Consider the following 23,548-nt stretch of genomic DNA (forward strand, 5'->3'; position numbering starts at 1 on the left):
TTGCACACTGCCTCCGAAACTTTCGTCCGTCAAAAAAAAAATCGGAACAGGTTCGATTTTCTGCGTTTTTCGCATCCGTTTTCCCCATTTACAGCTGATGCCCAAACTAAACTCGTGAATGAACCGCCATTGCTCCTCAGATACCTACAATTATATATACAAATATTATTGTATCAAAAATACTACTAATATTATTATATCACAGCTATAATTATAGCACACCAAGCCCTGTAAACCGTGTGTATGTGTGTGTGTGTGTGTGTGTGTGTGTGTGTGTGTGTGCGCGTGCGTGCAGATCCATACCTTAGACATAGCCTACTGCTAGTCTCTGTTCAGGATCAGTTGATTCAGAGATTTGTGGTCTTCTTTTTAATATGTGGCTCCAGTATCACTAGCAAAGCATCAAACGGAGCCACTGACATTCTAAAGTAAACTTTGAATCGGTCTGGATAATCCCGCAGCTCCTTGATAAGGAGGTGGAAGACGGCATTTTGTGTTTTGCGTTTTTTTTTCGTAACGCATTCATTAATACGCATCGGACTCAGTGTGCAAGGTCTCTGTGCGTGACGAATTTTTCGGATCACGAATACGGAAAAACGCATGCGAAAATTTCAGACTCAGTGTGCAAAGGCCTTAAGACTGATATATCGGCCGATATTTGCGATATTTTTACGTGTATCGGCCGATATAAGGTTGCTGCGTTCGCCGATATTTTTCCCCTGCATTATTTACAGACAGGCGTCCACAGGGCAGCTCTCACCGTCTTCAAACTCTCTCGCTCTCCCTCGCGCATATTAATCAAAATCAATTGCGAATTGACACGATGGTAAAAGGTGGAAAGACTGAAGTTTCACGTGGAGCATTGGGAGATTTTCTCCTGAATTACCGCTGGTGTTTCTACAAGAGATTAAGTGAAGTGCACCTACACTCTAAAACATGCTGGGTTAAAAATAACCCAAGTTGGGTTGAAAATGGACTAACTCATCAATTGGGTTGTTTTAAGCAAACATTTAACCCAACCGCTGAGTCAAAACAACCCAATTGCTGGGTTAGTCCATATTCAACCCAACTTGGGTTATTTTTAACCCAGCATTTTTTAGAGTGTAGCCATTAAATGACTAGGTTGTAAATAGTTTTAAAATGAAGTATAGTACAGTCAGTGTGCACTTTATTATGCTGCTCGCTTGTTGATACTGCAATAGTGTCATTATTTTATTTATGCTTAAATATTTATTTTCAGAATTTATTTTCACCACTGAACTCTTTTTTTTTCTTGTTCTACCTCACCTGTTTTTACTATTTGTTAAATATAGTTTTTTTAGTTCAATAAATGTTCCTTTTTAAATTGTAAATTTTAAATTGTTATCATCATGATCATGGTGTCATTTTTATGATATAAATTGAGGGAGCAAAAGCAGTATCGGCTCCAAATATCGGCAGCCCGTATCGTCATCGGCTAAGGCTGAGGAAAAAAAATCGGTATCGGCACTAAAAAAATCCATATCGGTCGATCCCTAGTCTAAAGTTGCACTAATGCTTTAAAGCTTCAGAGATGGTTTCGTCTCTGGATCAGGGTCATTACCGTCAGCTAAAACTAAACAAACATTTGTTAATTGTAATAAAGCTGAAATAAAGTAAAATATAAATATTAGTTGAAAAACTTAGACTAAATGAAAATTAGAAATGTTGCCTTCGCAATAAACTGAAATAAGCACTAAAATAATTAACCGCAAATAATCTAAAACAGAAACATAATTAGACCTAAATTAAAATAATAAAAATGACAAAAGCACATGACAAAATTACAATTTTTTAAACTAAAATTAGCATGAAAACCAATAAAAATAAAATATAAATATTAGCAAACAAAATAAATGAAAATGAGAAATGTTGAAGCACTAAAATTACTAACTGAAAAAAACAACAACTAAACAACTAAAATTAAATAGTACATTTTAAATACTAATAAAAAAAAAGACCAAATAAAATTATCATGAAATCCAAAAATATATATAAAAATAAATATATATAAATTAGTTAAAAACTAAAAGAAAATTAGAAATGTTTCCTTGGCAATAAACTGAAATAAGTTTAAATGGAAATAAATTAAAAGAGTAAAAAATAAATAAATAATACAAATTACAAAAGCACAAAATTCAAAATAAAATAGTCTAAAATTAACATGAAAACCAAAAAAATATTTAAATGTATATAAATATTTACAAGTTTAACAAAAAAATTATTAACTTTATAAATGATTAATAAATAACTAAAACTGAAATAAAAATAAATTAAACCTAAATAGCAAGAATTTAAAAATAAATGACAAAAAAAGGTAACTTAAATTAATATGAAGACCAAATAAATGCCAATTCAGAATGTTTGTTTATTTATTTTATATATATATATATATATATATATATATATATATATATATATATATATATAAAAAAATCTAAAATGCTATGAATTTTTTTTGTTGAGAATAAGGATAATTTTTGCAACAATTTAGCATAAATGCAATGGTATGAATTAATGTGTGTCAATAACTCTCAAATGTGTTATTATAATGAATAAATATCAAATAAATCTTTGGTAACACTACAATAAGGTTTCATTTGCTAATATTAGTTAAATACATTTAATCACAAACTAACAATAATTCTACAGTTTACATTTATTAGTCATAATTTCATCATTTATGAACACATTTTAGTTGCATTTGTTAATGCACAGTGTACTAACAAGAGCAAATGTATTTATATGAACTAACATTGACAAATATTATTAAACACTGTACTATATATATTGCTCAATGTTAGTTTACCGTGCATGTTAACACATTAACCAAAGTTAAGGGTGTCCAAATATTAGGGTTAACACATCAAAAGAGTCATTAAAAATCTCTTCTGTCAGTTATCAGACACAATCTTTATCACCATCTTCTGTCAAATCTGGCATGTTGTAAACGTCACGCTCAAGTTAATCATATGAAAGGGTCGTGGAAGACATAAAACTGAATATGGAGAACCTACCAGCAGCGATCTGGATCTTACAGTTGGATTCCAGCTGAATTCTTGTGATCTGTTCGCCACCCCGTCCGATTACTGACACACAATAAACACAAAGAGCTCCGCAAAAGGGCAACACTTCAAGCTTTTAAAATACAAATAATAAGAGCCGTTTAATAAAGCCCAAATATTAACCTTTTGGTGTTTGGTTTAGACCGATTTCTTTATTAAAAATACACTATTATACACAAATAACTGAACTGGTTTGGCTATAACAATGGCAAAATTGAGCCAGAAGACTCTGATAAAGCATTCCTGCTCATTTGTGTTGAATTTTTAATATTACGTGTAACAAAAGGTCTTTGTGTTCAGGTCTGATTGTAGTAAAATCAATGCAAAAACTGACACTTCAAATCAACATAAATAAAAAAAAAGACTTAAACCAACAAAAAAATACTAAATGTAATCTTTGAGAATGTCTTAATGTTTATCTAAAACCTTAACTTAATACAAATAAGTATTTATGTAATAAATAAAATAATAAAAATAAAAAAAGATTTTTGTGCTGTTTTCAATGGGAAAAAATGACCCATAATTATTGCATAAATATTAATTACTACTATGAAATTCTCTAAAAATACAAAATCAAAAAGACAAAATATTATTGAACAAAGAGATTCCATTGATTTTACTGAAAAATAAAAAAAAGTTACATTTCAGGTGTTCACTAGTGACCCCCAAATGCCCCATTACATCTCCAGTACTTACTGAAGCCAACCATCTTATCAGGCACTTTGAAGTCTTCTGTTATTATAGCCCTAAACACACACACAACAACATGAGAATATTGTAAATATCAACCTATGATTATTGTATGTACAGCTCAATATGATTTTCCACAGATAAAAGCGCTCACCTTGTACCATGTACCATTGCACCGAGCTGGTTCGCCACTGGAGGAAGCAAAGGCGGAGAAGTGTGTTAGTGTTTATGACTGATAAACCCCACAGAACATCATCTCAGGCCAGAGAAACACTAGAGTATGTCAATGTTACGCAGAGACAGAGACATTTGAGTAAGCTGGATTCCATCCAGAGTTGTGAATTTAACTTATCGAAATCAGCACAAAACATCAGTAGTAAAAAATGGAAGTTGGACGCAGAAATGGCTTTTTTCCTCCAACATAAATGACGAAAATCAATAAACGCTGCCATGATCTCTTGCGTAAAGGGTTCTGGAGGAACACACACACACACACACACACACACACACACACACACACACACACTGCATTCCCAAACACCAGCATCCCAACAAAAGAGAACATAATTGTGAGACGCATCTGGAGGAACACACACACACACACACACACACAATCGTGTGAGACACTTCTGGAGGAACACACACACACAATCGTGTGAGCCACTTCTGGAGGAACACACACACACACACACACACACACAATCGTGTGAGACTTCTGGAGGAACACACACACAATCGTGTGAGACTTCTGGAGGAACACACACACACACACACAATCGTGTGAGCCACTTCTGGAGGAACACACACACACACACACACACACACACACACACAATCGTGTGAGACTTCTGGAGGAACACACACACAATCGTGAGACACTTCTGGAGGAACACACACACAATCGTGAGACACTTCTGGAGGAACACACACACACAATCGTGTGAGACACTTCTGGAGGAACACACACAATCGTGAGACACTTCTGGAGGAACAAACACACACACACACACACACACACACACACACACAATCGTGAGACACTTCTGGAGGAACACACACACGCACACACAATTGTGTGAGACTTCTGGAGCAATACACACACACACAAGGGTTAAGGTGCGTTCAGTGCATAGATAAGTGTTATTAGTTACTGCATTAAACATATAAATATATATATATAAATAATGCATTATAGAAGTTTGAAAAAGGCTGAAAAATGCATTGTAGTCTATGGGAATTTTTGTTCTATTATAGCGCCACCAAGAGGCACAATCCCACAATTTTTGTATGTGTCCTCGGAGTGAGTCCATACATGTGTGTGTCAATTTTGGTGAAAATCTCTCATTTTGTTTTTGAGTTATAGACATTTATATGAAAAAACACGTAACAAAATGAACAAAATGGATTTTACTCCCCCTTACTATCAATATTTTGTCATTTGGGTATTAGCGTTCAGCTATCGGCCTATGTTTCTGAACTTCTGACGCTGGTTTCGTCTCGATCGGACTAGCGGTTTTGAAGATATCAGCTAACGTTTTTTTAAGCGCTAAATTACAACACTGCACAAACCATATGCCGAAACCTGGCAAGTCTGGTATCGTTGGACTCGGCAAGAATTCAGGACACAAAAAAAGTTACTCCCATGAAAATAAGTCAATCAAACCCAAAGTTTTATAAGCGTTTGAAAAGAAAATGCAGTAGGTGGCGCCGTTTCAAAACTTCTCCGGCTACTTCAGGTTCTCGTGCTGATGACCCATACCGAGTTTCATAACAATCCGTTCATGTGTTCATAAAATACAGCATTTTAGCACATAATTCAAAATGGCTGACAGCCAAAATGGTCGATATGGTCAAATTAAATAATATGGTAAAAAAATATCAGTCGACTCGGCATGAGGTCCCGAAACTAACGAGACAACTTTTATGTTTTTTGGACAAATGGTTCAGAAGTTATAAGCAAAAATATAAATGTTCGTATCTCCGGACCAGTAGGTGGCGCTGCACTGAAACGCTGCATGTTGTCTCAGGTCATGCTTGCGATGACATAGACCAAGTTTGGTTTGAATACGATAAAGCGTTGTGGAGATATAGCCTTAAGTGTATTTTCACAACCGCTACATAAAGTCAGTTTGGGCGTTTATCGAAAACGATTCGACTAATCAACTTCAATTTCACAACTTTTTGTCAGAAGATGATCTTGTTAAATTTTTGTGAAAATCAAAGCAACAGCCGAGGAGGAGTTCGAAAAAGTAGTTTTTCTCAGAAAATTCAAAATGGCTGGAAGATTTTCATGGCGTAAATCGAATCGCCATGAGCTCAGGAATCAATTGTGTCTCTATCCCTTAGGGTTCAAAAGTTATTAGCATAAACATGAGTGCAACTTTGAACAAGTGGTGGCGCTAGAGGGATTGAGTTAGAGACTCCAAAATTGGTGTGGTTAATGTTGGGCCAGTCCTCTATCAGTGTGCCAAATTTCATAACTTTCCTGCAGACTTCAATGGCGGAATAATAATAATAAGAAGAAGATATCTAACAAGTTCAATAGGTGCTCGGCCCCTAATAATCCACTCAGTCCCGATTTTACCCATCATGCACTCTGTCGGCTCATTGATTCAGTGGCACTGGTGTTTCAGGCCTCCAGCGCTGCGGTTCACACACAGCGCTTTCACTTCCTGAAGCGTCTCACACTCGTGCTGTTTGCTAGCTCTTTCGCAAGCCGTTCAAGAACAGAAGAGGCGATCAATGCCTCGGGCGGAGCAACACTGCCAAAGGTCAAGTCCTGCATTGATTTCAGCTCAGTTACGCGTGTGTGTGTGTGTGTGTGTGTTACACTGATTAACACGGACATGACCTGGACTTCACATCAACAACACTGATATCATTTAGCACAAAAAGAGCGTAAACAGGGCCTTACCTCCCTCATCCAGAGAGCGCTTCTGCCCTCCATAGCCATAGAGCGAGGCATCCACCACCGGGGAGGAGTTGTTCAGATGGGGCATCTGCTCTCCACCCATTTTAGCAATCTGGGAGACATCAGAGAGAAAAGCATGGGCTCACACACACACTTACACGGCTCTGACGACATCGCTTCACACACACTGTATTACCAACACCAGTCACGCAATGACATGCATGCAAACAAAGATGCATATGAATCTTGCTTCATAAGAAACATTATTTTACAGTATTTATTTAAAGAACTGACAAAAAAATGTAAAATGTGTAACTTGAATGCAATGTAAGTCGCTTTGGATAAAAGCGTCTGTCAAATACGTAAATGTAAATGTTAAAGCAATGAAATATAAATGCAATTCAAAACTGCATAAATATATGCAAAAAGGATACACACACGCATATATTTTGAATTGCATTTAAATTTTAGGGTTAGAAATCGAAATATTAAAATGTATAACATTTTGCTTAAAAATTGAAATATATATATATATATATTATATATATATTATATATATATATATATATATATATATATATATTATATATATTATATATATATATATATATATATATATAATATATATATATATATATATATATTATATATATATATATATATATATATATATATATATATATATATATATATATATATATATATATATATATATATATATATATATATATATATATATATATATATATATATATATATATATATATATATATATATATATATATATATTTTCAATGCATATGATTGATGCAAACATGACGTTTAAACAAAAGCATGTCATTTTATCATTTTTGTGTCATATTGTTTTACAGTATTCATTTAAAAATCACTACTTTACAAACACGAGTAAAGCAATGAAATGTAAATGCTATTCAAAAATAAATTAAAACAATGCACAAAAGCGAAATATTAAATATTAATTATATATATTGTTTGCATTGATTATGATTTTTGTTTAATGTATATGATTGATGCAAACATGACGGTTTTTTTTGATCATTTTTGCATCATAAATATTATTTTACAGTATTAATTAAAAAAAATCACTACTTCAAGCAATGAAATATAAATGCTATTCAAAAATAAATGAAAAAAAAATGCACAAAAGCGAAATATTAATTATATATTGTTTGCATTGGATTATGATTTTGATGATTGATGCATAAAAACGTGACTGTTTAAACAAAAGCATGTCATTTTAACATTAGTGTCATAAAAATTATGATTTTTGCTTCATAACAAATATTTTAAAGTATTAACAACAAAAAAAATCTGCAGGAATAAAACAATGGAATATAAATGCTTTTCAAAAATGTAAACATGCAAAAAAGAGCTAAATATTATATATAAATGACCTGTATGTGATTGATAAAAACATGACAGTTTAAACAAAAGCATGTTATTTTATCATTTCTCTGTCAATTATTTATTTTATAGTATTAAATTAAAAATCACTATTAGAAACACGAGTAAAGCAATGAAATATAAATGCAATTTAAAAATGCATACATAAATGCAAAAAGGCACATTTTTAATTGCATTTAAAATTATCATGTGTTTGCATTACAATTATGTTTAAAATATTTATGATTGATGCAAACAAGCATGCCCAGTCATTATCATTTTTGCTTCATAAATATTATCATTTATTTTACAGTATTAATTTAAAAATCACTATTACAAAAAAACGAGTAAAGCAATGAAATAAAAAATGCTATATTAAAAAAATGTATACTTGCAAAAAAAAGAGCTAAATATTATATATAAATGATGATTAAAAACATGACAGTTTAAACAAAAGCATGTAATTTTATAATTTGTCTCATAATTATTATTTATTTTACGGTAAAATATAAAAGTTTTTAAATAAATAAAAAAAAATCACTATTACAAACACGAGCAAAGCAATGAAATATAAACGCAAAAACAAATTTAGCTTTTTTGGCAATTTTTCATTTTAGAATTGCATTTATGTTTTATCATTTGTTTGCATTACAATTTTTTAGTTTAAAATAAATATGATTGAAGATTTTAAAAGCTATACATTTTATATTAATATATATTTTTGAATTGCATTACAATTGTTTATGTACAAGGCATGCAATTTCGTCATTCTTGCTTCATATCAAATATTTTACAGTATTTATGGTATTTAACCACCAGGAATACACCAATAAATTATAAATGCAATTAATTTTTGCATTTCATTCACTGGAATATTATATTGCATTTGCTAAAAATATTTGATACAAACAAATGAATGTCATTTTATCATTCATGCTTCATAAATATTATACTATTTTACAGTATTTATTTAATAAACACTGTATTAACAAAAGGAGAATACTAATAAAGTATAAAAGCAATACAAAAATAAATTAAAAAAGCTATACATTTTATATTAATACACATTTTTGTATATATATTTTAATATATATTTTTCGTCATTCTTGCTTCATATCAAATATTATTTTACAGTATTTACGGTATTTAACCACCAGGAAAAGACCAATAAAATTAATATTTGCATTTCATTCACTGGAGTATTATATTGCATTTGCTGAAAAATATTTGATACAAACAAAAGCATTTTATCATTCATGCTTCGTAAATATATTTTACAGTATTTATTTAATAACCACTGTATTACCAACATAAGAATACTAATATAGTATAAAAGCAATACAAAAATAAATTTAAAAAAGCTATACATTCTATATTAATACATATTTTTGAATTGCATTACAATAGTTTATGTACAAGGCATGTAATTCTTGCTTCATATCAAATATTATTTTACAGTATTGAACCACCAGGAATTCACCAATAAAATTATTTTAGAAAAGTCTAGAAAAATAAGCGTTGTTGTAATGCAAGTTTGTTCTTGTTTGCTCCTCCAACTAGACACTTTCAGACATAAATGTTGGAAAATATGATAAATCTATAATTATAAACTGAAATGTCCAGATAATTAAGAATAAAAAACGTCGACTGGAGCACGCGAGGAAAGCTCTGATAAACTCAGAGGCCATTTTGAGGAGAAAGACTTGAGTGGGGCAGAAAGAGAGAGAGAGAGAGAGAGAGAGAGAGAGAGGCCGGTCTCCACCTCTTCCCTCCAGCTAAACCCTCTTTCTGGGGAATGCTGGGAAGGAATGCCAGCTATGCGAGTGCCTGGATAAATGAGCGACCCGAGGGAAAGACTCCGGAGAAGGCCAACAGGAATTCAGCCGAACAACTGGACACTTGATGCCCTTTCTCCCGCTTCAGATTGTTTACACAGGAGTCCAACTCAATGTAGGTCAATGGAGACCATTAATTACCCATGATGCAACAGGCATACGCTTAAGCACCTAACAACGGACCAGACACGTCAAAGTCATCGCACGGGCGGCCCTGATTACACAACATGTGCACAAACATGCCATCACAAATCAAACAACACAATGTGTGTCTTTTGCATTGCAAATCAAGAGTCTTAACATTTACTTGAGACGCAAAATATGAAGTCCAGATGAAGAGTTTATGATTAGACCAGAGCAAACGTCTGAACTGCAGCTGTAAGGGAAGCCACTGGAAGATGTTTCTGCTCTTCATGTTCATCTGCATCTCAAGTGAACGCATCTTTGATTTAAAGAGGTTTCCATATCAAGAGACTGAGGGAGATTTTCCTTTTTGCCATGAATGCATGAGCTTTTTAAGACCCGCAAACCTTGAGTGTGTGCATGTGTGTGTGTATGCATGTGTGTGCGCATGTATGTGTGTGTGCGTGTGTGCGCATGCGTGTATCTGCGCGCATGTGTGTGTATGCGCATATGCGTGTGTGTGTATGTGCATGGGTGTATGTGCATGTGTGTGTATGTACATGTGTGTATGCGTGTGTGTATGTGTATGTGCATATGCATGTGTGCATGTGCATGTGTGTGTATGTACATATGCGTGTGTGTATGTACATGTGTGTGTATGCGTGTGTGTATGTGTATGTGCATATGCATGTGCGTGTATGTGCATGCATGTGAATGTGCATGCGTGTATGTGAGTGTATGTGTGCGCGTTTGTGCATGTGCCTGTAGGCGTGTGTGAGTGTGTATGTATGCGTGTGTATGTGCATGTGTGTGTGTATGTGCATGCATGTGAATGTGCATGCGTGTATGTGAGTGTGTGTGTGCGCGTTTGTGCATGTGCCTGAAGGCGTGTGTGTGAGTGTGTATGTATGCGTGTGTATGTGCATGTGTGTGTATGCGTGTGTATGTATGCGCGTGTGTGTGTGCTCATGTGTATGTGTGTATGTACGTGCAAGTGTGTAGGCGTGTGTATGTGCATGCATGTGAATGTGCATGCGTGTATGTGAGTGTGTGTGTGCATGTGCATGTGTGTGTATGTGCATGCATGTGAATGTGCATGCGTGTATGTGAGTGTGTGTGCGCGTTTGTGCATGTGCCTGTAGGCGTGTGTGTGAGTGTGTATGTATGTATGCGTGTGTATGTGCATGTGTGTGTATGCGTGTGTATGTATGCGCGTGTGTGTGTATGTACATATGCGTGTGTGTATGCGCTCATGTGTATGTGTGTATGTACGTGCATGTGTGTAGGCGTGTGTATGTGCATGTGCATATGCGTGTGTGTGTGTATGTACATGTACGTGTATGCGTGTGTGTATATGTGTATGTGCATGCGTGTATGTGAGTGTGTGTAGGCGTGTGTATGTGTATGTGCATTTGCGTGTGTGTATGTGCATGCGTGTATGTGTGTGTATGTATGCGCGCGTGTGTGTATGTACATATGCGTGTGTGTGTATGCGCTCATGTGTATGTGTGTATGTACGTGTATGTGAGTGTGTGTAGGCGTGTGTGTATGTGTATGTGCATTTGCGTGTGTGTATGTGCATGCGTGTATGTGTATGTGTGTGCGCGTGTGTGCATGTGCATGTAGGCGTGTGTGTGTATGTATGCGTGTGTGCGTGTATGTGCATGTGTGTATGCGTGTGTGTATGTATGCATGTATGTATGCGTGTGTGTAGGCGCGTGTGTATGTGTATGTACATATGCGTGTGTGTATGTGCATGTGTGTGTAGGCGTGTGTGTATGTGCATGTGCATATGCGTGTGTGTATATGTACGTGTATGCGTGTGTGCATACACGTATGTGAGTATGCGTATGTGAGTATGCGTGAGTATGCATATGTGAGTATGCGTGAGTATGCGTATGTGAGTATGCGTGTGTATGCGCATGTGAGCATGCGTGTGTATGCGTATGTGTGTGTATGCGAGCATGTGTGAGTATGCGTGTGTATGCGAGCATGTGTGAGTAGGCGTGTGTATGCGAGCATGTGTGAGTAGGCGTGTGTATGCGTATGTGAGTATGCGTGTGTATGCGTATGTGAGTATGCGTGTGTATGCGTATGTGAGTATGCGTGTGTATGCGTATGTGAGTATGCGTGTGTGAGTATGCGTGTGTATGCGTATGTGAGTATGCGTGTGTATGCGTATGTGAGTATGCGTGTGTATGCGTATGTGAGTATGCGTGTGTATGCATGTGTGAGTATGCGTGTGTATGCATGTGTGAGTATGCGTGTGTACGCATGTGTGAGCATGCGTGTGTATGCGTATGTGTGTGTATGCGAGCATGTGTGAGTATGCGTGTGTATGCGAGCATGTGTGAGTAGGCGTGTGTATGCGTATGTGAGTATGCGTGTGTATGCGTATGTGAGTATGCGTGTGTATGCGTATGTGAGTATGCGTGTGTGAGTATGTGAGTATGCGTGTGTATGCGTATGTGAGTATGCGTGTGTATGCGTATGTGAGTATGCGTGTGTGAGTATGCGTGTGTATGCGTATGCGTGTGTATGCGTATGTGAGTATGCGTGTGTATGCGTATGTGAGTATGCGTGTGTATGCGTATGTGAGTATGCGTGTGTATGCATGTGTGAGTATGCGTGTGTATGCATGTGTGAGTATGCGTGTGTATGCATGTGTGAGCATGCGTGTGTATGCGTATGTGTGTGTATGCGAGCATGTGTGAGTATGCATGTGTATGCGAGCATGTGTGAGTAGGCGTGTGTATGCGTATGTGAGTATGCGTGTGTATGCGTATGTGAGTATGCGTGTGTATGCGTATGTGAGTATGCGTGTGTGAGTATGCGTGTGTATGCGTATGTGAGTATGCGTGTGTATGCGTATGCGAGTATGCGTGTGTATGCGTATGTGAGTATGCGTGTGTATGCATGTGTGAGTATGCGTGTGTATGCATGTGTGAGTATGCGTGTGTATGCATGTGTGAGTATGCGTGTGTATGCATATGTGAGTATGCGTGTGTATGCATGTGTGAGTATGCGTGTGTATGCGAGCATGTGTGAGTAGGCGTGTGTATGCATATGTGAGTATGCGTGTGTATTCGTATGTGAGTATGTGTGTGTATGCGTATGGGAGTATGCGTGTGTATGCGTATGTGATTATGTGTGTGTGTATGCGAGCATGTGTGAGTATGCATGCGTGTGTGCATGTGAGGGTGTGTGTGTATGCGTATGTGAGTATGCGTGTGTGTATGCGTATGTGAGTATGCGAGCATGTGTGAGTGTGTGTGTGTGAGTATGCGTGTGTATGCGTATGTGAGTATGCGTGTGTATGCGTATGTGAGTATGCGAGCATGTGTGAGTGTGTGTGTGTGAGTATGCGTGTGTATGCGTATGTGAGTATGCGTGTGTATGCGTATGTGAGTATGCGAGCATGTGTGAGTATGTGAGTATGCGAGCATGTGTGAGTATGTGAGTATGCGAGCATGTGTGAGTATGTGTGTGTGAGTATGCGTGTGTATGCGTATGTGAGTATGCGTGTGTATGCGTATGTGAGTATGCGTGTGTGTATGCGTATGTGAGTATGCGTGTGTGTATGCGTATGTGAGTATGCGAGCATGTGTGAGTATGTGTGTGTGAGCATGTGTGAGTATGTGTGTGTGAGTATGCGTGTGTATGCGTATGTGAGTATGCGTGTGTATGCGTATGTGAGTATGCGTGTGTGTATGCGTATGTGAGTATGCGAGCATGTGTGAGTATGTGTGTGTGAGCATGTGTGAGTATGTGTGTGTGAGTATGCGTGTGTATGCGTATGTGAGTATGCGTGTGTGTATGCGTATGTGAGTATGCGAGCATGTGTGAGTATGTGTGTGTGAGCATGTGTGAGTATGTGTGTGAGTATGCGTGTGTATGCGTATGTGAGTATGCGTGTGTATGCGTATGTGAGTATGCGTGTGTGTATGCGTATGTGAGTATGCGAGCATGTGTGAGTGTGTGTGTGTGAGTATGCGTGTGTATGCGTATGTGAGTATGCGTGTGTATGCGTATGTGAGTATGCGAGCATGTGTGAGTATGTGTGTGTGAGTATGCGTGTGTATGTGTGTGTGAGTATGCGTGTGTATGCGTATGTGAGTATCCGTGTGTATGCGTATGTGAGTATGCGAGCATGTGTGAGTATGTGTGTGTGAGTATGCGTGTGTATGCGTATGTGAGTATGCGTGTGTATGCGTATGTGAGTATCCGTGTGTATGCTTATGTGAGTATGCGTATGTGAGTATGCGCGCGTGTGTGTGTATGCGTATGTGAGTATGCGTGTGTATGCGTATGCGAGTATGCGTGTGTATGCGTATGCGAGTATGCGTGTGTGTATGCGTATGCGAGTATGCGTGTGTGTATGCGTATGTGAGTATGCGTGTTTGAGTATGCGTGAGTATGCGTATGTGAGTATGCGTATGTGAGTATGCGTGTGTGTATGCGTATGTGAGTATGCGTGAGTATGCGTATGTGAGTATGCGTATGTGAGTATGCGTGTGTATGCGTATGTGAGTATGCGAGCATGTGTGAGTATGCGTATGTGAGTATGCGTGTGTGTATGCGTATGTGAGTATGCGTGAGTATGCGTATGCGAGTATGCGTATGTGAGTATGCGTATGTGAGTATGCGCATGTGAGTATGCGTGTGTATGTGTGTGTATGCGAGCATTTGTGAGTATGCATGTGTGTGTATGCGAGCATGTGTGAGTATGCGTGTGTATGCGAGCATGTGTGAGTATGCGAGCATGTGTGAGTATGCGTGTGTATGCGTATGTGAGTATGCGTGTGTATGCGTATGTGAGTATGCGTGTGTATGCGTATGTGAGTATGCGTGTGTATGCGTATGTGAGTATGCGTGTGTATGCATGTGTGAGTATGCGTGTGTATGCATGTGTGAGTATGCGTGTGTATGCGTGTGTATGCATGTGTGAGTATGCGTGTGTATGCATGTGTGAGTATGCGTGTGTATGCATGTGTGAGTATGCGTGTGTATGCGTGTGTATGCATGTGTGAGTATGCGTGTGTATGCGTGTGTGAGTATGCGTGTGTATGCGTGTGTATGCATGTGTGAGTATGCGTGTGTATGCGTGTGTGAGTATGCGTGTGTATGCGTGTGTGAGTATGCGTGTGTATGCGTGTGTGAGTATGCGTGTGTATGCGTGTGTGAGTATGCGTGTATGCGTGTGTGAGTATGCGTGTGTATGCGTGTGTATGCATGTGTATGCATGTGTGAGTATGCGTGTGTGAGTATGCGTGTGTATGCGTGTGTATGCATGTGTGAGTATGCGTGTGTATGCATGTGTGAGTATGCGTGTGTATGCATGTGTGAGTATGCGTGTGTATGCGTGTGTATGCGTGTGTGAGTATGCGTGTGTATGCGTGTGTGAGTATGCGTGTGTATGCGTGTGTATGCATGTGTGAGTATGCGTGTGTATGCATGTGTGAGTATGCGTGTGTATGCATGTGTGAGTATGCGTGTGTATGCATGTGTGAGTATGCGTGTGTATGCATGTGTGAGTATGCGTGTGTATGCATGTGTGAGTATGCGTGTGAGTATGCGTGTGTATGCGTGTGAGTATGCGTGTGTATGCGTGTGAGTATGCGTGTGTATGCGTATGTGAGTATGCGTGTGTATGCATATGTGAGTATGCGTGTGTATGCGTATGTGAGTATGCGTGTGTGTGCATATGTGAGTATGCGTGTGTATGCGAGCATGTGTGAGTATGCGTGTGTATGCGTATGTGAGTATGCGTGTGTATGCGTATGTGAGTATGCGTGTGTATGCGTATGTGAGTATGCGTGTGTATGCATATGTGAGTATGCGTGTGTATGCGTATGTGAGTATGCGTGTGTATGCGTATGTGAGTATGCGTGTGTATGCGTATGTGAGTATGCGTGTGTATGCATATGTGAGTATGCGTGTGTATGCGTATGTGAGTATGCGTGTGTATGCATATGTGAGTATGCGTGTGTATGCGTATGTGAGTATGCGTGTATGCGTATGTGAGTATGCGTGTGTGTATGCGAGCATGTGTGCGTGTGTGAGTATGCGTGTGTATGCGTATGTGAGTATGCGTGTGTATGCATATGTGAGTATGCGTGTGTATGCGTATGTGAGTATGCGTGTGTATGCATATGTGAGTATGCGTGTGTATGCGTATGTGAGTATGCGTGTATGCGTATGTGAGTATGCGTGTGTGTATGCGAGCATGTGTGCGTATGCGTGTGTATGCATATGTGAGTATGTGTGTGTGTATGCGAGCATGTGTGAGTATGCGTGTGTATGCATATGTGAGTATGTGTGTGTGTGTATGCGAGCGTATGTGAGCGTGTGTGTGTGCCCGAGTATGCGAGCACACACACACACACGCGCAGGCCAGGGATATTTCCCCAGTAGAGCTGATTAAGCTAAACACGAGGGGACACACACCCAAGGAAAACTTCCGACTGGACACAGGTGTGTGTGTGTGTGTGTGTGTGAGTGCGTGTGTGTGTGTGTGCGGTGTGTGTGCAAGGCCATGTGGACACAACGGACGTAATGGAGGACATGGAGCAGAAACTGCTCTGACATGATCAACTATCAGAGGATTAAACAGCCAATGAGAACCAGGACAAGAGCCACTGACCAATGAGACCAAGAGGAAGGTATTAATACACAGAAATCAGGCAAAAGAGGCTGAAACAGGAAGAACATGTTACTTGAAATAAAATAAACATTTTACTTGAGCTAGTTGCCTACAATTTCCATTTAGTTTAACTTGATGCATTAAAACTGAAATAAAAACTAGACAAATTAAAATTAATAGCTGAAACTTTAAAATTGAAACGAAAACGATCAAAAATATAGAAACCAATTCAAAACTATTAATAAAAAATTAAATTGAAACGTATTAGACGCATTAAAAAAATTAATTGCAAAAAACCTAAATTGCTAACTTTAAAATTAAAACAGAAATACTAAAATATTTTTTTATTAATAAAAACCAATCCAAACTATTAATAAAACATAGTAAAACTGAAAAATTTTACAAAATTAGATGTATTAAAACAAATATTGGGAAAAATAAATAAACTGCTAAAACTTTAAGAATTAAAACGAAAATGATAAAAATATATAAAAACCAATTCAAACTATAAAAAAACCCGAAATAAAATAGTACAAATTAGACATTACATTTTTTTGTAAAAAATAAATAAATTGTTAAAACTTTCAAATTAAAAAAGAAAAGATAAAATATGTTTTAAAAACCCCATTAAAAGTACTAATAAAAATAAAATAAAACTGAAATAGTAAAATATTTGACGTATTAAAAAAATTAAATTGCCAAAAACCTAAAGTGCTAAAACGCCAAAAAAATGTTTTAATAAAACAATTCAACTGAAATAAAAATATAAAAAATTAGACATTTACAAAATTTAAAATCGCAAAAAAAAATAATAAAATTGTTACCTTTAAAATTAAAACAAAAAAGATTTATAAAAAAATAAAAGCCAATCATAATAGTATTTCTAAGACACTAAAATACCCGTAGCTGTGGTAAAATCAGTGTAAAGCACAGCCTTGAGTGGATTATTAACGGCAGCAACAATAAAATACGAACATTTTCATCTATTAGTCACAATTTAATTAATAAATTCCAACTTTTTACTTCTAAGTGAAGAATGAAAAATAACTTCGCCTTCAGTACATCGGGTCGGGAATCAGGTTCTGCCTGCAGTTCCCCGAACGGCCACCGGTGTCACCAATACACAGCAGTGATGCGCGGGTCAATGTATAAACAACCCGCACCCGACCGACGTTTTCAACTAACCCGCCCGCAACTCGGACCGCAAAAAAAAAGAAGAAAATATTGTACCCGACCCGCTTCCTGACCCGCATTTTTTTAAAGTAGTAAATGCTCATCGTAGCTCATTGGGCAATTGAGAAAATGTTTCAGGTCCTGGCGTGGTGCTCAGAGGTGCAGCGGCGAGAGCAGGCAGTTCTTGAGGCGGCCCATCATTTTCCATTTCAGCTCCAGATGCATATTATTGATGAACACGATGTTTATGTTTCGACCCGGCTTGAAGAATTCATCAGCCCACATTTGGAAAACATTTGGAAAAGTGTGAAAGCCCTTAGGAGCGCAAACTGTTATTTTTCTGAATGCTGTATGATATAGCCTAGTGTTATGTTATACAGGCTTGATTTATTCATTTATTTCGTTTAATTTTCTTAACAATTAAGATGCTGCATGTGTTTATCCAGTCTAATCGAAGTGTGCGTCTCTCCCCCGACTTTCCCAACAAAAATCCCGCCCCCTCTCAGAAAATACATAAAACTGACTTTAAATGTGTTTAAAAGTAGCCTATTAAAATGGTACAATGGCATTGCTCAGTTCAACGTTTTGGGAAATCGGGCATTTTGTCCCGCGTCAGCATTTATTCAAAAGTTAATAACGCTCAACATTCAAAAGGTAAATAAGGATTTATTGACGATCCGACCGACCGTGACCCGAATATCATTAAAAATATTTTTGGATGACTCGTAACCGCGGGTAACCGCGGGCACCCACTCATTTTGGTACTGATACACAGCTTTCTGAACTCTACTACAGTCCACATAATGAAAATACTAATAATAACAGTGGACTAGCCTGTGTGAGATCATGCCTGTGGCTCAGACACAGACACACACACACACACACACACACACACACACACACACACACGACCCGTCAGGAGCCGCCCCACTCCAGAGACCCTCCAATGAAGTCATGCAGCTGCTTGAGACGACAACACGCCTATAACACGCCTTTAACACGCCTGCTCAGATGAGCTTAGAAACACATAACTCACTTCAGTCCCACCTGCACATCACAAACAGAGGAATATTCACTGATCACGGCTGGTTTTACATGTTATGCAAACGTGGCGGCGGGAACATGCATGAGCAACTCGACTCAAAGAGTCTCATATTCACAGCTCACACGCCTCTGACACGCCTCTGACACGCCTCTGACACGCCTCTGACACGCCTCTGACACGCCTCTGACACGCCTCTGACACGCCTCTGACACGCCTCTGACACGCCTCTGACACGCCTCTGACACGCCTCTGACACGCCTCTAATCAATACTGTAACGATCAGTACGACTGCACTCATGAGCAGATATACCAAACACAATACTAGTAAAATGATGATTATGATTATTAAAAGTGCTCATATGAGCAGATATACCAAACACAATACTAGTAAAATGATGATTATGATTATTAAAAGTGCTCATATGAGCAGATATACCACACACAATACTAGTAAAATGAGGATTATGATTATTAAAAGTGCTCATATGAGCAGATATACCACACACAATACTAGTAAAATGATGATTATGATTATTAAAAGTGCTCATATGAGCAGATATACCACAGGCAATACTAGTAAAATGAGGATTATGATTATTAAAAGTGCTCATATGAGCAGATATACCAAACACAATACTGGTAAAATGAGGATTATGATTATTAAAAGTGCTCATATGAGCAGATATACCAAACACAATACTAGTATAATGATGATTATGATTATTAAAAGTGCTCATATGAGCAGATATACCAAACACAATACTAGTAAAATGAGGATTATGATTATTAAAAGTGCTCATATGAGCAGATATACCAAACACAATACTAGTATAATGATGATTATGATTATTAAAAGTGCTCATATGAGCAGATATACCAAACACAATACTAGTAAAATGAGGATTATGATTATTAAAAGTGCTCATATGAGCAGATATACCAAACACAATACTAGTATAATGATGATTATGATTATTAAAAGTGCTCATATGAGCAGATATACCAAACACAATACTAGTAAAATGAGGATTATGATTATTAAAAGTGCTCATATGAGCAGATATACCAAACACAATACTAGTATAATGATGATTATGATTATTAAAAGTGCTCATATGAGCAGATATACCAAACACAATACTAGTAAAATGATGATTATGATTATTAAAAGTGCTCATATGAGCAGATATACCACACACAATACTAGTAAAATGATGATTATGATTATTAAAAGTGCTCATATGTGCAGATATACCACACACAATACTAGTAAAATGATGATTATGATTATTAAAAGTGCTCATATGAGCAGATATACCAAACACAATACTAGTATAATGATGATTATGATTATTAAAAGTGCTCATATGAGCAGATATACCAAACACAATACTAGTAAAATGATGATTATGATTATTAAAAGTGCTCATATGAGCAGATATACCGCACACAATACTAGTATAATGATGATTATGATTATTAAAAGTGCTCATATGAGCAGATATACCAAACACAATACTAGTAAAATGATGATTATGATTATTAAAAGTGCTCATATGAGCAGATATACCACACACAATACTAGTAAAATGATGATTATGATTATTAAAAGTGCTCATATGAGCAGATATACCACACACAATACTAGTAAAATGATGATTATGATTATTAAAAGTGCTCATATGAGCAGATATACCACACACAATACTAGTAAAATGATGATTATGATTATTAAAAGTGCTCATATGAGCAGATATACCACACACAATACTAGTAAAATGATGATTATGATTATTAAAAGTGCTCATATGAGCAGATATACCACACACAATACTAGTAAAATGAGGATTATGATTATTAAAAGTGCTCATATGAGCAGATATACTACAGGCAATACTAGTAAAATGAGGATTATGATTATTAAAAGTGCTCATATGAGCAGATATACCACACACAATACTAGTAAAATTATGATTATTAAAAGTGCTCATATGAGCAGATATACCAAACACAATAATGGTAAAATGATGATTATGATTATTAAAAGTGCTCATATGAGCAGATATACCACACACAATACTAGTAAAATGATGATTATGATTATTAAAAGTGCTCATATGAGCAGATATACCAAACACAATACTGGTAAAATTATGATTATGATTATTAAAAGTGCTCATATGAGCAGATATACCAAACACAATACTGGTAAAATGAGGATTATGATTATTAAAAGTGCTCATATGAGCAGATATACCACACACAATACTAGTAAAATGAGGATTATGATTATTAAAAGTGCTCATATGAGCAGATATACCACACACAATACTAGTAAAATGATGATTATGATTATTAAAAGTGCTCATATGAGCAGATATACCACACACAATACTAGTAAAATGATGATTATGATTATTAAAAGTGCTCATATGAGCAGATATACCACACACAATACTAGTAAAATGAGGATTATGATTATTAAAAGTGCTCATATGAGCAGATATACTACAGGCAATACTAGTAAAATGAGGATTATGATTATTAAAAGTGCTCATATGAGCAGATATACCACACACAATACTAGTAAAATGATGATTATGATTATTAAAAGTGCTCATATGAGCAGATATACCACACACAATACTAGTAAAATGAGGATTATGATTATTAAAAGTGCTCATATGAGCAGATATACCACACACAATACTAGTAAAATGATGATTATGATTATTAAAAGTGCTCATATGAGCCGATATACCACACACAATACTAGTAAAATGATGATTATGATTATTAAAAGTGCTCATATGAGCAGATATACCACACACAATACTAGTAAAATGAGGATTATGATTATTAAAAGTGCTCATATGAGCAGATATACCACACACAATACTAGTAAAATGATGATGATTATGATTATTAAAAGTGCTCATATGAGCAGATATACCGCACACAATACTAGTAAAATGAGGATTATGATTATTAAAAGTGCACATATGAGCAGATATACCACACACAATACTAGTAAAATGAGGATTATGATTATTAAAAGTGCTCATATGAGCAGATATACCACACACAATACTAGTAAAATGATGATTATGATTATTAAAAGTGCTCATATGAGCAGATATACCACACACAATACTAGTAAAATGATGATTATGATTATTAAAAGTGCTCATATGAGCAGATATACCAAACACAATACTAGTAAAATGATGATTATGATTATTAAAAGTGCTCATATGAGCAGATATACCACACACAATACTAGTAAAATGAGGATTATGATTATTAAAAGTGCTCATATGAGCAGATATACCACACACAATACTAGTAAAATGATGATTATGATTATTAAAAGTGCTCATATGAGCAGATATACCACACACAATACTAGTAAAATGAGGATTATGATTATTAAAAGTGCTCATATGAGCAGATATACCACACACAATACTAGTAAAATGAGGATTATGATTATTAAAAGTGCTCATATGAGCAGATATACCACACACAATACTAGTAAAATGATGATTATGATTATTAAAAGTGCTCATATGAGCAGATATACCACACACAATACTAGTAAAATGATGATTATGATTATTAAAAGTGCTCATATGAGCAGATATACCAAACACAATACTAGTAAAATGATGATTATGATTATTAAAAGTGCTCATATGAGCAGATATACCACACACAATACTAGTAAAATGATGATTATGATTATTAAAAGTGCTCATATGAGCAGATATACCACACACAATACTAGTAAAATGAGGATTATGATTATTAAAAGTGCTCATATGAGCAGATATACCACACACAATACTAGTAAAATGATGATTATGATTATTAAAAGTGCTCATATGAGCAGATATACCACACACAATACTAGTAAAATGATGATTATGATTATTAAAAGTGCTCATATGAGCAGATATACCACACACAATACTGGTAAAATGATGATTATGATTATTAAAAGTGCTCATATGAGCAGATATACCACACACAATACTAGTAAAATGATGATTATGATTATTAAAAGTGCTCATATGAGCAGATATACCACACACAATACTAGTAAAATGAGGATTATGATTATTAAAAGTGCTCATATGAGCAGATATACCAAACACAATACTAGTAAAATGATGATTATGATTATTAAAAGTGCTCATATGAGCAGATATACCACACACAATACTAGTAAAATGATGATTATGATTATTAAAAGTGCTCATATGAGCAGATATACCACACACAATACTAGTAAAATGATGATTATGATTATTAAAAGTGCTCATATGAGCAGATATACCACACACAATACTGGTAAAATGATGATTATGATTATTAAAAGTGCTCATATGAGCAGATATACCACACACAATACTAGTAAAATGATGATTATGATTATTAAAAGTGCTCATATGAGCAGATATACCACACACAATACTAGTAAAATGAGGATTATGATTATTAAAAGTGCTCATATGAGCAGATATACCACACACAATACTAGTAAAATGAGGATTATGATTATTAAAAGTGCTCATATGAGCAGATATACCACACACAATACTGGTAAAATGATGATTATGATTATTAAAAGTGCTCATA

The 23,548-nt window shown here is 36.1% G+C and overlaps 1 protein-coding gene across 4 annotated transcripts in view; it reads right to left on the reverse strand.

Annotated features, from left to right (window-relative positions):
* Positions 1-23,548, reverse strand: part of fubp3 (far upstream element (FUSE) binding protein 3) — a 48,695-nt gene that overhangs the window by 24,104 nt on the left and 1,043 nt on the right. For all 4 annotated transcript variants that reach the window (XR_013816390.1, XR_013816391.1, XM_079815397.1 and 1 more), the window contains exons 2-5: positions 6,688-6,796; positions 3,928-3,964; positions 3,780-3,829; positions 3,036-3,107 (exon numbers count right to left, since the gene is read on the reverse strand). Coding sequence is in view for 2 of the 4 variants with exons in the window: in XM_079815397.1 (XP_079671523.1) it covers positions 3,036-3,107; positions 3,780-3,829; positions 3,928-3,964; positions 6,688-6,796 (268 nt within the window). In the remaining 2 variants the exon portion in view is untranslated. The remainder of the gene's footprint in view (positions 1-3,035; positions 3,108-3,779; positions 3,830-3,927; positions 3,965-6,687; positions 6,797-23,548) is intronic.

This window comes from Gobio gobio, assembly GCF_949357685.1.
Source record: "Gobio gobio genome assembly, chromosome: 4".
Taxonomy (NCBI): Eukaryota; Metazoa; Chordata; class Actinopteri; order Cypriniformes; family Gobionidae; genus Gobio; species Gobio gobio.